The 20006-nt window shown below is 46.6% G+C and overlaps 3 protein-coding genes across 3 annotated transcripts in view; 2 read left to right on the top strand and 1 right to left on the bottom strand.

The window, feature by feature from the left end:
- Positions 1-692: 692 nt before the first annotated feature.
- On the top strand, positions 693-9079 carry rab5b (RAB5B, member RAS oncogene family). Its single transcript, XM_061234238.1, has 6 exons — positions 693-810; positions 2414-2720; positions 3553-3704; positions 5011-5133; positions 6173-6266; positions 6960-9079. The coding sequence occupies exons 2-6, from the start codon at positions 2555-2557 to the stop codon at positions 7070-7072; spliced, it is 648 nt and encodes a 215-aa protein (XP_061090222.1). The 5' UTR covers positions 693-810; positions 2414-2554; the 3' UTR covers positions 7073-9079.
- Positions 9080-10567: 1488 nt separating this feature from the next.
- On the bottom strand, positions 10568-17428 carry dbr1 (debranching RNA lariats 1). Its single transcript, XM_061234236.1, has 9 exons — positions 16622-17428; positions 15752-16141; positions 15376-15500; positions 15099-15179; positions 14430-14515; positions 13882-14106; positions 13386-13463; positions 12482-12627; positions 10568-11955 (listed from the first exon to the last, which is right to left on the bottom strand). Exons 2-9 carry the CDS (start codon positions 15946-15948, stop codon positions 11166-11168), a joined length of 1728 nt encoding a protein of 575 aa, XP_061090220.1. The 5' UTR covers positions 15949-16141; positions 16622-17428; the 3' UTR covers positions 10568-11165.
- armc8 (armadillo repeat containing 8) overlaps positions 17028-20006 on the top strand; it is an 11533-nt gene continuing 8554 nt past the window's right edge. Inside the window, exons 1-2 of the mRNA XM_061234145.1 lie at positions 17028-17368; positions 19861-19937. Coding sequence (XP_061090129.1) covers positions 17324-17368; positions 19861-19937 — 122 coding nt within the window. The 5' untranslated portion in view covers positions 17028-17323. The remainder of the gene's footprint in view (positions 17369-19860; positions 19938-20006) is intronic.

Here is a 20006-nt window from a genome sequence, read left to right as displayed (position 1 = left end):
ATGTTTACACTAGGACTCAGAACTGTACTGTCCTCTCAGTTCCTCTTCGCTCTTATACTTGTGTCTGATCTGCACTTCGTTGTACGTCGCTCTGGATAAGAGCGTCTGCTAAATGCCATGTAATGTAATGTAATGTAATGTCATGAGGATAAATAATACCTCATGTAGGAGGGGTTTGTATAGCTGGAATTTTGGAAGAAGTGATTTGACCATAAAATTGTTATAGCATTGGTGTAGGCACTTTTTTTTTTTTCAATCAGCATTTGTTATTAGTTATGATATCTATATTAATGTGGTTAATTTGGCAACTTTTTTAGATGTCATATTTTTCAAAATGAAAATAATAATATAATACCATTTTAGTAAATTAATACCATTTTAAATTGGATTTATTGCAAAACCCTTTGGTCGTTCAAACAATTACGGAACATAGGCCAGACATAGGATATTCTAAACCACGGGCTTAAATATGCATAGCCACGGGCATCAAGTATAAGTCACGCAGTAAGCATAGGCTAAATCAGTAGAGTTAGCTATGGCAATTCATTAACCAGAATAGAGGTATTCATTGAGGCTTTGCACAGAAGAAAGGGACCTTAACACCTAACGTGACACAAGTCCATCGCTTCGTTGAAGATGTGATATTTCCGTTTAAGAAAGCCTGGAATGACCATTGCGGCTGCGCGACCGTACAGGAAGTGCGAGAAGACCCACTACACTCAGCTGTTGGATCAACAACAACACGTCGAACCGCAATTCCAAGTGCATTCATACCACGCCAGAGTCTTCTGCGACGACGATCTGTCACAGGTAATTAACGTTACCTCAGTTTTCTTTTTTCGGGTTTACATCAGGGTGTCAGACAATAGTTGTCAGCGTCACAAAGAAGGCCCACATTCCTGCGCTAGGGGCCGTTTTGTAGGCTTGTCCTGGCGACAGAGTAATAGCAAGCAAGCTAACGGTAGCCAGCTAGCCAGCGCTCGCTGTGATCAGAGGAGCGAATCGATTGTGCATGGAGATGTGCCACTTCGGATCGCAGATTAGTTTAGCAAGCTAAAAGGTATCTATATCAGTAGCTATCTAACCAACTGGTTAACTGATTTTTTAGCTTGCTAGCACTGTTTATTTAACGGACTGCTTGCTGCGATGACGGCGGAACAGTCGCCCTAGGGTCCTGTTTTTTGTGCCTTGCTCAACTGGTAGCGACTGTCCATATATCTTAGCTGTGAAATTACTTGGTTTCATTTCACGCACCCGTGATTGTAACATTATAAGCTACACGACATCGCGAACTCAACGCGTCTCGGCGAGCGTTGGTATCTGCCTGCTCGCGGACTGACAGCCAGCGATTGAGAAACCACGGACTGAGCAAGAACAGCCGCATCGCCGTAATACTGCTAACGTTAGTGGTCATAAATATTTGCATTTCACGGTTGTGCATGTCCCTAGTCATAAAGTAAAACATCCAAAGCTGTTTAGTAAATAATCGGCGAAGCCCTTTTCCTATTGGATGAATTCCTGATTTTTTTAAAAATTGACAATGCTGTGCATTTATGTGTTAAAATGTGACAATGCGGATTTTGGGGAAGTAGACCTGATTATGGACCAATACACTATTTCTACAACTGTGTGGCTCCGTTGGCAAACCTAAATGGCCCTTGTTGAGCAGTAAATGGTTGCGCCGTGAGATTTTTTTGACCGTTAAACCCCCACAGTTTACGTTCTGCGTCAAACTCCCAACACATAAAAGCAACGAATTGAAATGAAACGGCTGTAAAACTAACAGAGGAAATACAAGAGGAAGTTGATAAGATTTGTGTCTTTATCCATAATCATGAACGCTGTGTCTTTATCCATAATCATGAACGCCTTCAAAAGTACACGTTTCTTTCAGACCGGTTTGACAGGAGTATATTGGAATTGTTTGTTATTTTTTTTTGCTTTGAATAAAATGGTGAAAATTGTCACTTAGGAAGTGCAATCTTGAACAATTGTATCAGAGCTTGTATGATTGTTTTGCAGTTTCCAAACACTAAATATAACCAGATTGTTTGGGCAGCTAATTTCCTTTGTAGTAAACCAAAGTCCTATGCTTCTGTGTATGTTTTATTTTTATTTTTTTAATCTCCCTTTTATGACTTGGTATCACACTGAAATATACAGCAGATATGAATGCTGGTTTTCGAAGGTAAATTAGACATATTTATGTTCATAATGTTAATGCAAGTTTAAATAACATTTCTTACAGGAAGCTGTGTAATTGACATTCGATAGCTTGCTGGTTATAACTAACAATTTTTACAGTTCAAAATGGCGCTAGCCTGGACGGTACCGTGGCATGGTCACACTCCTGGATATTTGAGCTGGCAACCCCCACACTGAATTTGTGGCCCGCTTGGCTTCTGTGTTTCAGGAGTAGAGAGAGAGGCAGTCAGCGGGAGAGTTGAGCCCCAGAGACCCCCCCCCCCGAGCCCCCTGTAAATCACTGACCCCCGCCCCCCCCCCCCCCCCACCTCGCCCACCCGACCCCCCTGGGAAGACCCCCCCCCCGCTCATGGCCAGCCGAGGAGGAAGCGCCAGGCCCAACGGTAGCCTGCCGCAGACCAAGATCTGCCAGTTCAAACTGGTGCTGCTGGGAGACATGGCGGTGGGCAAGTCCAGCCTGGTGCTGCGGTTCGTCAAGGGCCAGTTCGACGAGTTCCAGGAGACCACCATCGGGGGTGAGGACCGGGCAGACCGGGGAAAGAGGGAGGGGAGGCTGGAAGAAAACAAGTGACGCTCGAGAAAGGTCTAAATGGAAAGTAGCAAAGGATAAATTCCACGCAGATATCAGGAAGTATTTTTTTCCCCCCCGCACAGAGTGGTCACTGTTTGGAATAGCTTGCCAGGCAGAAACTCTGGGGGTTTTCGAGACCAGGCTTGATAAGGCTCTAGATACTGTTTAGCTTTTATGTAAACTAAGCAGTAGGCACACTTTAGTGGTAGGAAAAGGCGAGCATTTGCTGGGCTGAATGGCCTTGTTATGTTGTGTTACGTTAAGGAGGAAGGGAACAGAGCACAGAGGGACGGTTGGACAGAGATTTGAGCTGGCAAGTCCAGGGAAAGCTGGTCAGGCTTTACACAGAGAGAGAAGGGCCTGGCGAGAGTTATTAACCTGCCTGTAAGCGTTTTAAAAAGGGAGAGTTGAGAGTTACCGCGAGTGGCAGCATTAAGGAGGGCACCAGATAAAGCTGCTAGGTTCCTTTTTCTTATCTTAGATTATGTCTGTTACACTTTCTTCCCCTTTTTCACTCTCTCTCCCTCTCTCTCCCTCCCTTCTGTCTCCCTCCCTCCCTCTCTCTCTCTCTCACACTCTCCCTCCTTGTCTGCCTCTCTCAATTCAATTTCAATTGAGCTTTATTGGCATGACTAACAAAATAGTGTTGCCAAAGCATAGTAAATAAAATAAAATAACATTAATAAACGTTAACGTTAATAAATTCCACTCTAATAAATAACAATCACGAATGATCCCTCTCCCTCTCCCTCCCTCCCTCCCTCCCTCCCTCCCAGCTGCGTTCCTGGCGCAGTCCGTGTGTCTGGATGACACGACGGTGAAGTTTGAGATCTGGGACACGGCGGGACAGGAGAGATACCACAGCCTGGCCCCCATGTACTACCGCGGAGCGCAGGCAGCCATCGTGGTGTTCGACATCACCAAACCGGTACGACCTCCGCGTGCGTGTCTCTCGCAAACCGAACGCCACGCACACCCGTCCTCCATATAACAGCCTAGTAATACCTTTTAGCCTGTTCCTTCAGTGTCATTCCAGCCTTGATAAGGTCTTGTGTTCTAACTGAGCCCGGTGGTTTCCCAAAACTGTGATGTGACGTTTAAGGTGGCACCAATCACTGTGGTGCCATGCTGTCAAATACATAATTGTTTTGGATTCAAATGCTTTTCTGTGCTTGATTGATCTCGCCGGGTGCAATTGAGCCAACGAAGAGAGGGGGGTTTGCACTTTTTGAGAGTATTTCATTGGTTCCAATACACCAGTCAAGTTCAGAAATGTATTTGAATCAAAAGCAATTATGTATTTGACCCAGGCACTGCAGCCTGTGCTCCAAATGAAAGCAAATCAATATCTGGATGAAGGACAAACAAAATGAGATAAGGTCTGCAATAACCCCTGCTCATCTTCTGCTGCAGACTGAGAACTGCCCTGAACGTACTTACGCTTCTTTTAGCGCGATGCTAAATGTAGCGCACTTTCAGCACTATGCTAAATGTAGCATAAGTATGCTGTATTTATATTCTATATATTTCTGTGCTATATTTAATTCTTCACAATACACGAGACAACCTCAGTAGAGCATAGAAAGGTATTTGAATCCAAAACTATAAGGTATTTGACCCAAGTTTGATTTTGATGTGTCTAGTTCCCCGTTTCACCGATCAAAGGATTAACTCAGTGTGTCACTACCTTACTTTCTGCCTCTCTCCCTTTCCATCCCCTCTTCTCTTCCTCCCTCTCTTTCTCCGTTTCTCTGGGCATTTCTCCGTCTGTCTGCCTGCGTTTGATGCTCTGGATACTTTACATTACATCATATAATTGGCATTTGGCAGACGCTCTTATCCAGAGCGACGTACAGTTGATTAGACTAAGCAGGAGACAATCCTCCCCTGGAGCGATTCAGTGTTAAGGGCCTTGCTCAAGGGCCCAGCGGTTGTGCGGATCTTATTGTGGCTACACCGGGATCCGAACCACTCAAATACCTTGCGTGTCCCAGTCATTTACCTTAATCACTACACTACAGGCCGCCCTACTTCTCCGTCTGTGATGCTCTGGGTACTTCCTGGTCTGTCTCTGCCTCGGTGTGATGCTCTGGGTACTTCCTGGTCTGTCTCTGCCTCGGTGTGATGCTCTGGGTACTTCCTGGTCTGTCTCTGCCTCGGTGTGATGCTCTGGGTACTTCTCCGTCTGTCTCTGCCTCGGTGTGATGGGGTTTTTGTTTTTGGTGTCCCTGCAGGAGACGTTTGAGCGGGCCAAAGCTTGGGTGAAGGAGCTGCAGAGACAGGCCAGCCCCAACATCGTCATCGCCCTGGCGGGGAACAAGGCCGACCTGGCGGACAAGCGCATGGTGGAGTACGAGGTGAGGAGCCCCACACCGCCCCACACTGCCCCACAGTGCCCCACACTGCCCCACACCGTCCCACACTGCCCCACACCGTCCCACACTGCCCCACACCGCCCCACACTGCCCCACAACACTCCACACCGCCACACACTGCCCCACAGTGCCCCACATCACTCCACACTGCCCCACAGTGCCCCACATCACTCCACACTGCCCCACACCGCCCCACATCACTCCACACTGCCCCACAGTGCCCCACACCGCCCCACATCACTCCACACTGCCCCACAGTGCCCCACATCACTCCACACCGCCCCACACTGCCCCACATCACTCCACACTGCCCCACACCGCCACACACCGCCGATAGCACCACCAGGCAGGCAGAACAGTGGTCATGTAAATAGTAAATGGTTGGCATTTATTTAGCGTCTTTATCCAAAGCACTGTACAGTCGATGCTTCTCATTCACCCATTCATACACACACTCACACACTCGCACACAAATGGCGATTGGCTGCCCGGCAAGGTACCAACCAGCTCGTCAGGAGCATTTGGGGGTTAGGTGTCTTGCTCAGGGGCACTTCGACACACCCAGGGCGGGATCGACTGCCAGACGACTTCTCTTACTGCGTGATGTCGCCCCATCATGTATGTCGTACATCATGTAGCTGGAAATGTTCAAACCTAAATGCTCAATATTTACTCGTCTTTTGTTATGCCCTCATTCTAGAGCACTTGACATACAGGTATAGCATGCTTTGTTTCTGTTGTAGCTCCTCTTAAATCGTTGGACTAGGCCTACTACGCCTACCTGAAAGAGTAGGTTTCTCGGAATGTTTTTTGTTTTGTTTTTAAGTCTAGAGTGTTCTAGAATGTTCTGCCAAGAACATTCCGATCACGTACCATTTGTAACGCCATAAAGGGTTAAAGTGATCAAGTCAGAGTGCTCGCCTGTGAACTAGGCCTCACGGACGATCGTACGATGAAGCTTTGTCGGAGTGGCCTGTGAGGTGACGTGTGACCTCGCCCTGCCCGTGTGCGTTTGTGACAGGAGGCCCAGACCTACGCCGAGGACACGGGACTGCTTTTCATGGAGACTTCTGCCAAAACTGCCATGAACGTCAACGAGCTATTCCTGGCCATCGGTAAGACCCCTGTGCTGACTCGGCTGGCCACCAGGACAAAAGAGGGAGTTTCCCTGCCTGTGACTAAGTCTCTGTGGCGGCATCACATCTAATGTTGGAACTTATCTAGCATCAGATCTAATGTTAGAATGTACCTAGAGCTCCCTAGTTATCTGCTATAAGCTTGTGAGGCTCCATTTCTGTTTCATAGTCCACTACAAAGCATCTGTGTACTATAATTACCATATCAGTCACACCTTATAATAAGGTTACATGGTGGTTGGTAACTAATGTAGTTGTTAACATGAATTGATGACGTAGGAATACATTAAACATGAAATTAAGATGTCATTACTACTAACTAACGTATTAGTTACGCAAATATTTATATCTTAGCTAACCATAGGATACACTTATAATTAGTGAACCATTTTTTCATTCCAATATGAATTGGCATTAACTAATGTAGTTAACATGAATTAATTATATACAAATACAATAACAGGGCTTTACAGATTAACTTCTCAGTAGTTAGTTAACAACTACATTAGTTAATGCCAATTCATGTAGCATTATTATCATACCTGTAATTGAATACTCAAAATACCACAGAATACTCACAGATGCCATTCTCATTAGACTATAAAGATGTACTATAATATTAATTTAAGATATTTAATGTCTTGCTTTCTAATTTCACTTCCTTTTCTCCAGCGAAAAAGATGCCAAAAACAGACACGCAGAACCCCACACATGCAGCAAGGCACAGGGGTGTGAACCTCCAGGACCCAGATGCCCAGTCTACCCGGGGCTGCTGTGGGAACTAACCCCACCCTCCGCAACCCCCTGGGGGCCAGGGGAGCCCATCACCCCCTTCCACAGCCCCCACCTTAGCACCACCCAGAGGGACACATGGAGAGAGGGAGGGAGGGAGGGAGTGAGAGAGAGAGAGAGAGAGCGAGCGAGCGAGCGAGAGAGAGAGAGAGAGAGAGGGGGGGAGGAGAGAGAGAGGGAGAGGGAGAGAGAGAGAGAGAGAGAGAGCGAGAGAGAGAGAGAGAGAGAGAGAGAGAGAGATGTTCTGCAGCTTATCCTCCTTGGTGGAGTGGTGGAGATTCGAGAAGACTGAAAGAGAGAGAAGAGAGGGAGATAGATTATCTTGGAGTTTTGTATAAAAAAATTGGCACAAATAGCTGTTGTTATGTTTTATTTAATTTAAAATCATGGTTCCTGTTGATGTAAGTACTGCACTGTTAGGGTCAAAGGTAGCAGAGACGGACTGGTGGACAGCGGGAATGTATGTAGGTCTGACCCAGGTCATGTGAAAGGGAGGTAATGTTGGATAAAATATATATATACGAGCAAATGAAATGTAGGCCCAAAAATACCTCTGAATACAGTCCCCTCCACCCCCTTTCCATAGAGACATACTTTCATTTTAGCTCCAGAGTAAGGCCAGTATCCTCCCTTGTCGCCCTCTTCCATGTCTGGGATGTCTCACCCTGAAATTAGATGACACCCAGACAGCCAAGCCCTCGATGTCCCCATAAGGAATCCCAACTAGATTTAACGTTTTTTTGTTGTTGTTTTTTTTTGTCCGCCGCGTGCACTGCTAACGGCCTCGGCTTCTGTGATATTTATTTCCGCGCGCCGCCTTTTCAAACCGATAATTTTAAAACGGGCCTAATCTTTAATAATCGCCACCGTTGTTTATACACTGGGGCGCTGAAAAGTCGCGCCGTTTCGTCCATTTATTTCTGTCCCATTCCGCCGGAATTCCGTCAGGAAACCCCCCCCCCCCCCCCCCCCCCCAAACCTCCCTCCCTCCCCAGTTGAATGCACTGGAAGCAGAATGTGGTATTTTCTGTTTGGAGTTTGCCTCCACTTTGCCTACCCGCTGCTAATGCTATTGGCCGCTCGCTGTAATCTGTTGTTAAACCAATCGATAAACTGTCTGTGTTATAGTTATGAAATGCATATTGATTTGCAGCCCTGTTAGCAATACTGCAGATCAAAGTAATTATTATATCCTTTCTGCTTTCAGCCCAGAGGTGACACAAATCTTCAGATATTTTTGTCTTGTAACTTCTCATACAGAACACGAAGTAATAGAGACCTTCACCCCTCAAATATTATGGACTTGCTATTTCAAAGAAGAATACTAAATGGATTGGACAAAAATAGAAGTGCCTATTCTCATTTTTTTTTCCTTGTTCTGTGTTCTGAGCTAGTCTGGGGGGTGTGTCGGGAGAGTGTAACAGAGTTTGTGTTCAATTTTAGTGTATTTTTAATGATTCTTCTGATTTTAATTTGTCTGTACTTGAAAAGTAATATTTGTAAAGTGTCACTTACTGTATGTCTAGTGAGATTCCATAGCACTGAAAAGGTATTATCAACCAAAATCCCTAACTGGCTTGCACTGTGTCCAGAACTACTCCGACTAAACCAATCATGTATCCGCTTCAGTAATTACCCCTGCCCTGTAGCCATAATCTATAAAACACTCACTTCAGCACTTGTGTTCAAAGGAGCCAAGTTTCAGTTCCGAAAGACTCCAGCGGGATGTTCCATGTTATCGAACACATCCCAGATTTTCACGAGTGTGGCAGTCTCTCCTCAAGAATAATCTGGTCCTTGGAGCTCACAATGTGCAGTTTGATCATTTGGTGTCTGGGTGAAACATTTAGTCGCAGTGGAGTGGTGTTTAAAAAAAAAAAAAAAAGAAAAAAAGATGAATGCCTTTAATTTGGTCGTTTCTCAGTCTGCAAGATGACAGCATAAAGAAAAATGACATGAAACACGATTAAAAACTAGCAGTATCCTGCGAGCTGTTTTAATGCATGATCTCATCGTGTGTTATTCCTCATCACGGGTGCCGTTTGGCAGTTTGTAAATGTTGCCATTTTAGATTTTTTTTCCAACACTTAAAACCATTGAGAAAAGCACATGGTTTAAAGCATCTTTACCTCATCATGTGATGGCGGTCGGATGTGGTGTGTGATTGGAGAGCCATGCTTTCTCATGAACGCAACATTAAAAGTATTAGCATTTCAGTTAGCTTGCGTTTTCTGCCCAGAAGTGCGGATGTGCCTCCTTGGAGCAGCACACAAGCCTCCCCCTCACAGTGCTAAGCGCAGACCTTTGGATGCCCGATTAGCAGGGTGCTGGCCAGAGCAGGGTGGTACCGGTCCGAACGGGTTCTGGTCCTCCTGCCTGGCTCTAGACCGGTTCTCCGCACAGACGGGGGACAGAGGAACACTCGGTAGTGCTGGTTCAGCTGCATATTAATTGGATTCATCTGTACAGATAAGAGAGTTAAAGGAGTGCACTGCGGGGTCTTACTCTAGGTGAGGAGGAGGGGTGTGTGAATCTACTCTTGGTAAAGAGGGAGGATGCAACATTCTCCCCCCCCCCCCCCAATTTAAATAAAATCATGATCAGAGGGGGAAAAAAAGTTTAAAATGTGTGAGAAAGTAATCCCCAAAATCCAACACTTGTGCCAAGTAACTCTAGAATACGGAGACAACTGCTTTAAAACGATGTAATCTTGACACTGGTCTGATTAAAATTTGACTGTGATAATTTAAACTGCCGAGTTTTGCACTTGTTTGGAGTTGGTTGTGTCTACAGTAGTTTTAATGAGCCCTAAATTATCCAGGGTATATTTTGGTGCTGCCACTGACATCTCAATTTTCTACTTTTTGCACCGACACTGCTGGGAAATGTAGCTTTAGCATAAAAATAGATCAAGTACCACAACATACACACTATATAGTATCAGATCTTGTGTGTATTTATTACCACAAGAAATTTGTTCAAATTTACCATATTATATATAGATCACCTTAACCACAGAAGAGTGCGTCAGTGGTTTTGTTCACACCATGATTAAAACATTTAAAAGGTTTTTGTGCTTAAACCGGAACTTAAAATCTAGCCCAAGCGGTTTCATAAAAACAAGAATTGAGGCCGAATTCTGTATGCCTTTCAGCTTACAATGTGTGTGTGTGTGTGTGTGTGTGTGTGCACATGTGTTGTGGATGTACAGACTGATATACAGTACCCTCACTGAACTGCAAGATCATTTTGGGGAAATTTCTGACCAAAGTGTGCACACACTTGCCTGACACAGGGGAAAGAAATGGCAGCACACATTCATTGTCAACTTGGTTTATAGTTCTCTAAGAAAATACAGAGACTCCATAACAGGGCTACTCAACTCCAGGTCCTGGGGGTCAGTGTCTGCAGGTATATACTCCAACCATGCACTACACCACCAGATTTCACCAATTACCGTGCCTCCTTGTTTCAGGAAGTAAGCTGGTTGGTGAGATCTGGTGGTGTAGCGCATGGTTGGAGAAGATACCTGCAGACACTGCAGCCCGCAGGACCTGGAGTTGAGCAGCCCTGCCCTATACAGTTTTCTTAGTTCTCAAGAGTGGTCCGAGGGAAAATAACATGCATGAAAACCACCCTTATAATTTAAAAGCAAAAATGATACCCTCAAACTGCTATCTTAGCCGTATTAAAAAAAACACGGATCTTTGTGGGGAAGGAAATTAAAATCAACATAATTTGGGTGGGGAAAAATCAAACCAAATGTACAATTAAATGAAAATAAATCTAACAACTTTTGTCCTATTTTACATTTTCTCTTTAAAAAAATAATAATAATAGGAGCATAAAATCATCCCCCTCTTCTTAAAACAAAATGACTCCTTGCTGGTTTAACACCTTCCCAGACATCAGGAATGGTGAGCATTACACAAAACTCCAACAGAACAGTCCAGCACAGGGGTCCCACAGCCTTGTACCGGGAACCTTCCTTCTGCTGGGAGTAAAAACACGCTCACCCAGCGGTAGTGTACGTTCAAGCCTCACTCGTTCACCCGACGTTCATCCCTCTCTCCCCCCTCTCCTCCGCTATCCCTCGCTCTCGTCCTCGTCGTCCTGGGCGGTGTAGATGGTCTGGTTGCGGCGCTTGATTTTGGGGGTGTTCCCCGCGCTGCCGGTGCTCCCCACCTCCCCGCTGGTGCGCTTGGGGATTCTGACCAGCAGGGGGCTCCCCTCCTGCGCGGGGCCGGGGTGGGACGGGGAGGCGGGGTCAGGAGGGGAGGCGGAGCCAGGGGCGGAGTGGGCGGGGGCAGGCAGGTCCAGGGGGAGGGGCAGGCGGGGCGGGGGCAGGACCAATCGGCTGGAGGCCAGGTCTTGGGCGGGGCTTTCGGGGTCGCGCCCCTCCGGCACCACGGCGTCAGGGCTCAGGCTGGGGGCGCCGGCCCCCTTCTTCACCCCGGCCCCTTCCTCCTCCTCCTCATCCTCCTCCCACTCGTCCTCGATGGTGATCTCTTCGGGGTTGTAGGAGCTGGACATGCCCGAGGTGTCGGTGGGGTACTCGCTGGGCTCCTCGGCACTGCCCGTGCTCCGGCTCTCCTCCTCTTCCTCCTCTTCCTCCTCCTCCTCCTCCTCATCCTCCTCGGAGGCGCCCCGGCCCCCCCGCTGGCCCGCGGCCCGGGCGTAGATGTCCGTCAGCCCCAGCGTGGCGCAGAGCTCGGTGGTCTGGGCGTTGGTGGTGCAGGCGGGGGCCAGGTGGGGTTGGGGCCGGGCGGGGTCGTAGGCCGGGACCGTGACGCAGAAGTTCTCCGGGATGCGCAGCTCCCCGCCCAGGTCCCCCACCACCTCCAGCATGGCCGCCTCCGACGGACTGTAGTCCCACCTGGGAACAACGAGGGATCAACAGAGTCGGGCAACAACACCACAGTCATCAGTGACACAAACCAGGCCAGAGCACCACACTGCGACAGAGATACAACGTGCACAAGGATTACATCATTCACCACCTACTGACCATGATTAAGAGGTCAGATTTCTGCTCAAAAACAAATTCACTGCCATCATTTAAAAGTGTGACATGTTCCCTCCAGTGTTTGTGCCAAGTGTCAAACAAGGTCCTGCAAGCCTGTGTGTGTGTGTGTGTGTGTGTGTGTGTGTGTGTGTGTGTGTGTGTGTGTGTGTGTGTGTGTGTGTGTGTGTGTGCGTGTGTGTAGGCATGCGTCTCTAGGACTTGGAACCGTACTATCCTCTAGGGTCCTCTTCAGACTTGCCCCTGTGTTCGATCAGCACTTTGTTGTACGTCGCTCTGGATAAATGCTGCTAAATGCTTTGTAATGTAATGTAATGTAATGTAATGTAATGTGTGCATGAAAGGCAAAACGGTAACGAGTGGTGCTGGACGGTCGGACCTGCTGTGCAGGCCGTTGTCCTGGGGGGGGTTCCAGGTGCAGGGAGACACTCTCTGCAGGCTGTCTGTGGCCTTCAGGATGGCCAGCCATTCTGGGTCGTACTCCAGGTGCTCTGAGGAACCGGGTCGGTCCGGTATCTCCACTACCTAACGAGGGAGAGAGAGAGAGAGAGTCACCCTCACACACCGAACACACCCTCTCACTCACACACCGAGGAGCTCCACTACCTGAGAGAGAGAAAGAGACACACACACACACACACACACACACACACACACACACACACACACACACACACACACACACACACACACACACACACACACACACACACACACACACACACACACACACACACACACACACACACACACAAATATCCATGTACTTTTTTGGATGATCTTTCAATAACCCAGCATGTGCTTTTCTGTCAGACCAACCAAACGAGCTAAATGCAGAACTGAACAATATAAAATCAGAACAGTTCACATCAGCGATTAACATAAAAAATGATCTCTGCAGTTCCTGTGGTGCTGCCACTGAACAGCATGGCAATTAAGACAGGAACTCTCAGTCCTGCTCACTCCCCTTTCCCGGACTGCAGGCATTTCACTGATTCCTAGTTCTGTAATGAGGATACTCTGCAGACACTCCACTGAAATCACACTCACTTCATACGGGCTGAACGCTGAGACATCGCCGACCACGCTAACCACGGCACAAACACTCGAGCACCACTTCCACAGCGCTCAGAGGCTGTCGGCCCAATCACACCAACAAGAGAATAAATAACCCCCACTTCAGCAAGCTGCTGGATGCCTCGCTGTGATTGGCTGGATGCCTGGCTGTGATTGGCTACCTAGCTGTGAGTGGCTGTAATTGGACGCCCGACTGAGACCCTCACCTGCAGGAAGTCCCGGTGGGGCAGACACTTGTCCAGGGAGAGGAACTTGGTGGTGCGCGGGGCACAGTCGCCTTGGGCCTGTAATCGAAACACACATTCAGCCTCAGATCAGCCTTACGATGAGGCCTGTACGACTGAATCAGTCCAAATCTCTCCCCTGAGCAACCTCATCTCTAATCCTCGCCATGGCCACGGAATTAACGTTACAAACCCCACTGGTGGTATCAGAATGGCTTGAGGATTCTAAGCCAATCAGCAGCCATTTTGTACATTTCACAATACGACGCAACCTGGTCGGTTACCTGCCACAGTGGCTGCTCAAGTAGAGAATCACACCAGCAACAAATCAAAATATTATCAGAATCAGCTCCGTGCAGGTGCAAATGTCATACGCTAGCAGGAGCGTTTTTTTTGCGTGAAACAGCAGCACAGACTGAAGTAAGCGTCAGGTCCCGAGCCTCAGACCCCCCCCCACCCCCCTTCCCCCCACGCTGACCTGGTGCTGCGCGATGGCGGCGAACTTGACGTGCAGGTGGGCGGAGAACCAATAGGAGGGCTGCAGGTGGGCCAGCAGCTCTGCGGCGGCGGGGCTGCCCAGCGTGTTCGTCTCCACTTCCTGCCGCAGGAACTTCTTCTTCCTCAGCAGCTGCTCCGTGCTGCCGTAGTTATAGATACCGCGCGGCCAATCGTGCGTCATGAAGACGTCCATGGGGCGCTGGATCTGAAAGGACCAACAGGAAGTGAGGTCACAGAGGACCGTAGTTATAGATACCGCGCGGCCAATCGTGCGTCATGAAGACGTCCATGGGGTGCTGGATCTGAAAGGACCAACAGGAAGTTGGTATAAACAAATAAATAAATAAACAAACAAAGCAAAAGTGACCAAACTTAACTATCACAAGCAAGAAAGTGACGGACGAGAGAATTAGATTAATCTGAAGGCAGTAGAAATGTGGGTTTTTATTTTTGTTGTTGCTTTCAAATAAATTGTTGCAAGAAAAATGAACCCTCGGATTTGATTCTGTCACGCATGATGTCAATCACCTGTTTGAGTTTGAAGACGTCGACGTTCCTGATGTGGTAGACACTCCGCAGCGTGTCATTGCTGTACGGCGGGAACTCGTAGTGTCCTGCGAAAGACACACCGCGGGCTCAACAGAAACACCACATCGCTGCTTTATTCTGACGAGGAGAACCCAGAACCAGAGCTAGAGCTACATTTAATCATCACACTGCTGCTTTATTCTAATGAGGAGAACCTAGAACCAGAGATAGAGCTACATTTAATCATCACACTGCTGCCTTATTCTGACGAGGAGAACCCAGAACCAGAGCTAGAGCTACATTTAATCATCACACTGCTGCCTTATTCTAACGAGGAGAACCTAGAACCAGAGATAGAGCTACATTTAATCATCACACTGCTGCCTTATTCTGACGAGGAGAACCCAGAACCAGAGATAGAGCTACATTTAATCATCCCACTGAAATTGGGCAAAGGGCGTGAAGGCTTAAAATGTGGATGGTATTCTCAGTGACTTCAGAAAGATGATCATAGATCACATTTCAAATAAGTAAACCTACAATGCTTATGCTGAAAGTCCATTGTATTGTCCCTTAAGGAATTGAACCCAAATCAATAACCCTGAAAAAATACTTCTGAAGAGGGCCGAACCGTTTTGGGATGAGGTCCTCTTAGCTATCAGGACTCACCTTTCCTGTAGTCGTGCGACTTGAAGATTCCCGACAGCCCACCGATCCTTATGCCTTTGTAGCGCACGACGCCAGCATAACCTAATGAGATTCAACCACATTAAAGCACAGTCCCACTGGCTCATACACTACACTGATGACACATGGCATGGACAGGGCTACAAGCACTATACTTAGAATCTCATGAGTAGAGTTTCACTCCATAGTCAAAGTAGCGTCTCTCAAACATAGTGGAGTTCAGTACATTTTATCATAACGTGTCGTGTGCGACCCTCACCCAAGTAGTAGATGTTGGGGGCCACCCAGCCTCCATAGGACAGCTCCTGCATGTGGTTGGAGGCCTCATGGTTGCCCCCAATGAAGATGGTGAGGACTGGGGCCTTCTTTTCTCCAGAGTAGTACCTTAAAAACAGGGAGGAAAAACAGACCGGATCAGAGACAGACCTGGGCCAAATACATAATTGATTTGGATTCAAATACTTTGCTGAGCTTGTCTGGTGTATTGGAAGCAACTCTCGAGAACTGCAATCCCCACCTTCTGGCCCTCGAGGTTGGCTCAGTTGCACCACACAAGATCAACTAAGTGCAGAAAAGGATTTTAATCCGCAAATGTGAAAGTAATAAATAAAATTTAAAAAAAATGAAATGCTGACTTGTAGAAGGTCTGCATGCTCCTGTATTTGGGCGGCACCGCCATACACTTCATGTCGCCCTCGTTGCGCACGGCCTGGAAGTCTCCACAGCACAGTAGCAAGTCCACGGTCACGCCCTCCTTGCGCTCCAGGTAGGCGATCGTCTCGTAGATCTTGTCGAGTTCGCCATGGCAGCACCCCTCCACGGCGATCTTCATGGCCGTGCCGAGATTCGACCGCCAATATATTCCTCGTCAACGTCTGTTCTCTACTGTAGCCGCCTCCACGGAGTGCAGGTTTAGTCTAGTGCTGTCCGCTCATTCGTTTACACTCAACAATAGTTTAGTGTTGGGCCACAGGTTTCAGTGCGAGGAAGGACTTTGAGACAGGGGCAACAGCAGACAATTATGACTAGAGAAAGGGGAAAAAGTAAAAAAAAACCAATTAATGTCAACTCACACCTGGAGCTTCAGACGAGGACAAAATATCCTGCCTACCGACCTTATATATTAAATTAAAGTTAAAGAAAATTAATCTTAATTAAAACACTGCACAATGTCAACTAAGTTACACTTATCCAGCTGGTTGATCTGCGGCAAAAGTGTTAGATCTTTTGCAAATCTTACTCCAGATTGATTACCCATGTAACAAACGTGCCGTGGTGCCGTGACTTGCCGTGCTCAAAACCTTGTAAATTGTTCAGAAGTGCACAGTTGTTCAAATAGGGGCAACATGTGCCGTTGGCTCGTTAGCTAGCAATAAATTACAAGATTCATTTGGTATAAGTCATTAACGGTGAACAGCAGCTACGCCGTTAGCAATCTTTAGCAAACGACAGCAATGTAGTCAATAGCTATGGCTAACTTAATTCAAGCCATGAATAAGACCCACCTAATATCGTAGCAGCCGTCTCAATAATGCATTCGTTGTTTAAAGACCAGCATGAAGCACTCCAAGTTAGTGGCTAAATACAGAAGAAACAAACACTATTGCTGCTGCCACTGCCCTAGCTAGTTACCCTCCTTCCCACCGAAAAAGGCTTGAACATATGCGCATGCGCACGTAACGATTCCGTTAAAAGCGCTTAAGTAAAACGTCACGAAATTTCATCTTGGCACTTTCACACATAACAATACTGAAACCTGTAGCAATAATTAAATTACGTTTATAATATCCATAACATTAATGTTGCAATTAAAATCATTGTGCAGCTGTATACGGATACAAATATTTCCTGTGTTAACAAATTTGAGAATCACTTTGTTGAATCAGTCAACTTGAAATGTTGGCTGTACGCTTTTTCTAAACAAAACTAATTCCTCCTAATCTACACCTTTACATTCGGTAGTTACGACGCACAGTAAACAGCACTAAACATTAATTAAAAATGGAGAAGTTAATAATGGTTTTGAGGGTCGTGTAAACCGTTTCGGTCCCTCCCGAATAACACCCATACTCCCCGAAGTCCATCGAAAAAGCGTGTTGCTGCCACCAGCAGTTGCTGCTGATTTTTTTATTTCCGAGTTGCGGGCTGGAAGGCCGAGTGTGTGGAAAGTGCGGCTCCGGTTGGGGCGCTCGTCAGGGGGAAGAGAGATGGCGTGTTTGTTGGAGGCCCCACTCCGCATCAGCGTGTTGTCTGTGAGTCTACCCAAAATGTTTCCCTGTTAACACAGTCTTTTGCTCTTTGCGTTCAGCTAAGGCACTTGAACAAGGCTCGTAATATATTTAGCCAGATAACTTGCATGCATATGCATTTCATGAGCTTGGTGGAATGTCACGGGCAGGGTTAGCCCGGTCAACCGGACCGAGTTACCGGCAGCGGTTCCTATCATTTAGTTAGAAAACTGGCTAACTGGCTCCCGTTAAATGCTCTCTAATGCTTAGTTAGTAGGATAACTGCAGTGAGGTCGTAAGCTGGTTATCTATCTAGTCGGGTAGCTACTCTTACTGTAACATTAAATGGCTAACTAGCTGGCTAACAAATTAAGTTAGCCAGCTAGCTAGCTAAAATTAGAGGTTATATTTGAGTTCAGAGGTTGAGCAAGTTAACACAGCTAATGCTACCTAGCTAGCTGATCAATACACTTGATTGCTAGCCATCATAGCCATGATTAACACCACCACCAGCAAGCTAGCTAGCTAGCTAGTTCTTTAACATTAGCTCTATCAGGCTAACGGATGAAGTCTCGTGTCAGGATGCTTCACTGTGCTGTCAGATTTTGGCTATCTGGGTAGCTCTTTAACTTAAGCCTGGCTAGAAATGAAATGGGCACTTATGGGGACATTTAACGTAACGTCAACTTGTCATCTGTCTGATCATCTATCTTCTAATATTTAGCAGCTAGCTGGTTAGCTTGCTAAACTGGAAACGCCCCCTTTCAGCTAGGTCGCGTAGCTGCCTGAAATTGGGCCACAACATAGTGTAGGTCAGGGCGTTAGCTAGCTATCAAGCAAATGTTGATTGGTTTGCAGATTCTTCTTAGGGGTTTTTTGGCTTTCTTTGCCAACGAGCTAGCTACGTTATATTACTCTGTTTGTTGACCTCGAAAGCTTAACAGTTGTTGTAGCTAAGTTAATTGATTATAACGTTACCTTAATCGAGACCACACTGGGGCTAACTTACGTTAGCTATTTTGCTAGCTAGGCTAGTTGAGCTAATTGGCTCTACTGGCTGCCAAGTCTGTCAAGTCATTTAATAGCTAGGCAATGTGCTGGTTCATTTGTCAAATGTTCGTCACCACCTGTTCGTGTTGGCTAGCTAGTAGTGCTAGCAAAGCCAAGTACTCTTTCGGTAATTATTTTAGTTACATTAGCTTGCTTTCTATTTGAATACAATAACAACCAAACTTTTGAGGTGATGATGATGGAAGATACAGATGAGTAGCCAATGTTGGCCGGATAACTAGCCTGCTAATGACTGTTGTATAAGTTAAGTTACTAGCTAGTGTTAACTATTTTGCAATGTTGTTCATTTATTTAAATAAACTGTCCTACCCACCAAAACTATTCAGCCAGGGTAGCTAGTGCCGGCTGGCTATTAGAGTTGGCTAGTTATCTGGCTTGGTCTGTGTGTGTTAGCGAGGCATTTGCTGCCTTCTTGACACTAGGTACCGTAGTTGGCTAACTTGTAGCGTGAACTTTGTGGGGGAGTGATTTGCCAGCCTTAGATACACGTGCAGAGTATGAATGAAATGCTGCTTAACCGCTTGTTTTTAAAGGAAGTGTTCGTTAGCTAACGTTAGCTAGCTAGCGAGACAATTTGAGTAACGATATGCATTAATCTATGCATAGCGCTGTGCCATCAAGCTTCATTGGCAACTTTAGCCGTGAACGGAATTGCTTCCAATTTAATATTTACTTTGTTGGACCCGTTTGAGAAAATTGATAACTAGCTATTTTACCCAATTTCATACGAGCTGCTGAACTTATGGCCACACACTGTGTTTCAGTCACAGGAGATTTACTATCCCCATAAATTCAACTCCCGAAATCCAGCTATTGTTCAACTAGCAGAAAAATCCTTGGCTGAACTTAAGGTAACTTTATCAGGTCAGCATACTGCATATTTAGCAGAATGTCTACATGTCATAAATTTCTAAATTAAATGGCAAGGGTTTTCGTACTCGACTTTATATAGCAAATAAAATAAAACAATATTTCACATTATTTTCTTGATTGTAGTCACGTAGACAGTGATGCCTCTACTTATTTATGTAATTAACTTTCAGTGACATTAAATATAAACAAACGAAATTAGGTATCCCATGACCGGTCACTCGGAGAATGGAGGAGTCCCTCCTGTTACTGTGGGCTTCTGTGTTCTGCGCGAAAGCCGAGGCAGGAACTTTGATTTAGACGTGGGACATGGCATAGGAGACCTTTAGAGACGAAGAAGCGCTGGTCTGTTGCTTAAAAACAGGCGCGCTATGGGCTGGCTGTTGATAAACATGCATGAGTTATCAGATGACAAACTTGGGACTCGCATTGCCTGGCTCACCGGACTTGATTAACGCTGAGGGCGCTGTATTGAGATCCATGATGTCTGGATCCTGTGTGCACAACTCCACACCAAGATATATGATGTGACGAAGCAGTGAGCGACTTTCTACTTGCTCTGTGTCAATATGCAGGAGGTCACCGCCACCAGTCGCCATTATGTTGACAGATTGTTCGACCCCGACCCTCAGAAAGTACTACAGGGAGTCATGTAAGTACCTGGCTGTGTTGCCGTCGCTGCTGTGCCTTCCCCTGACGATTGACGTGGATTGCAGGCTGC

This window comes from Conger conger, chromosome 3, assembly GCF_963514075.1.
Source record: "Conger conger chromosome 3, fConCon1.1, whole genome shotgun sequence".
Classification (NCBI taxonomy): domain Eukaryota; kingdom Metazoa; phylum Chordata; class Actinopteri; order Anguilliformes; family Congridae; genus Conger; species Conger conger.
The sequence above is the reverse complement of the archived record's forward strand: the minus strand, read 5'-3'. Positions and strand labels throughout refer to the sequence as shown.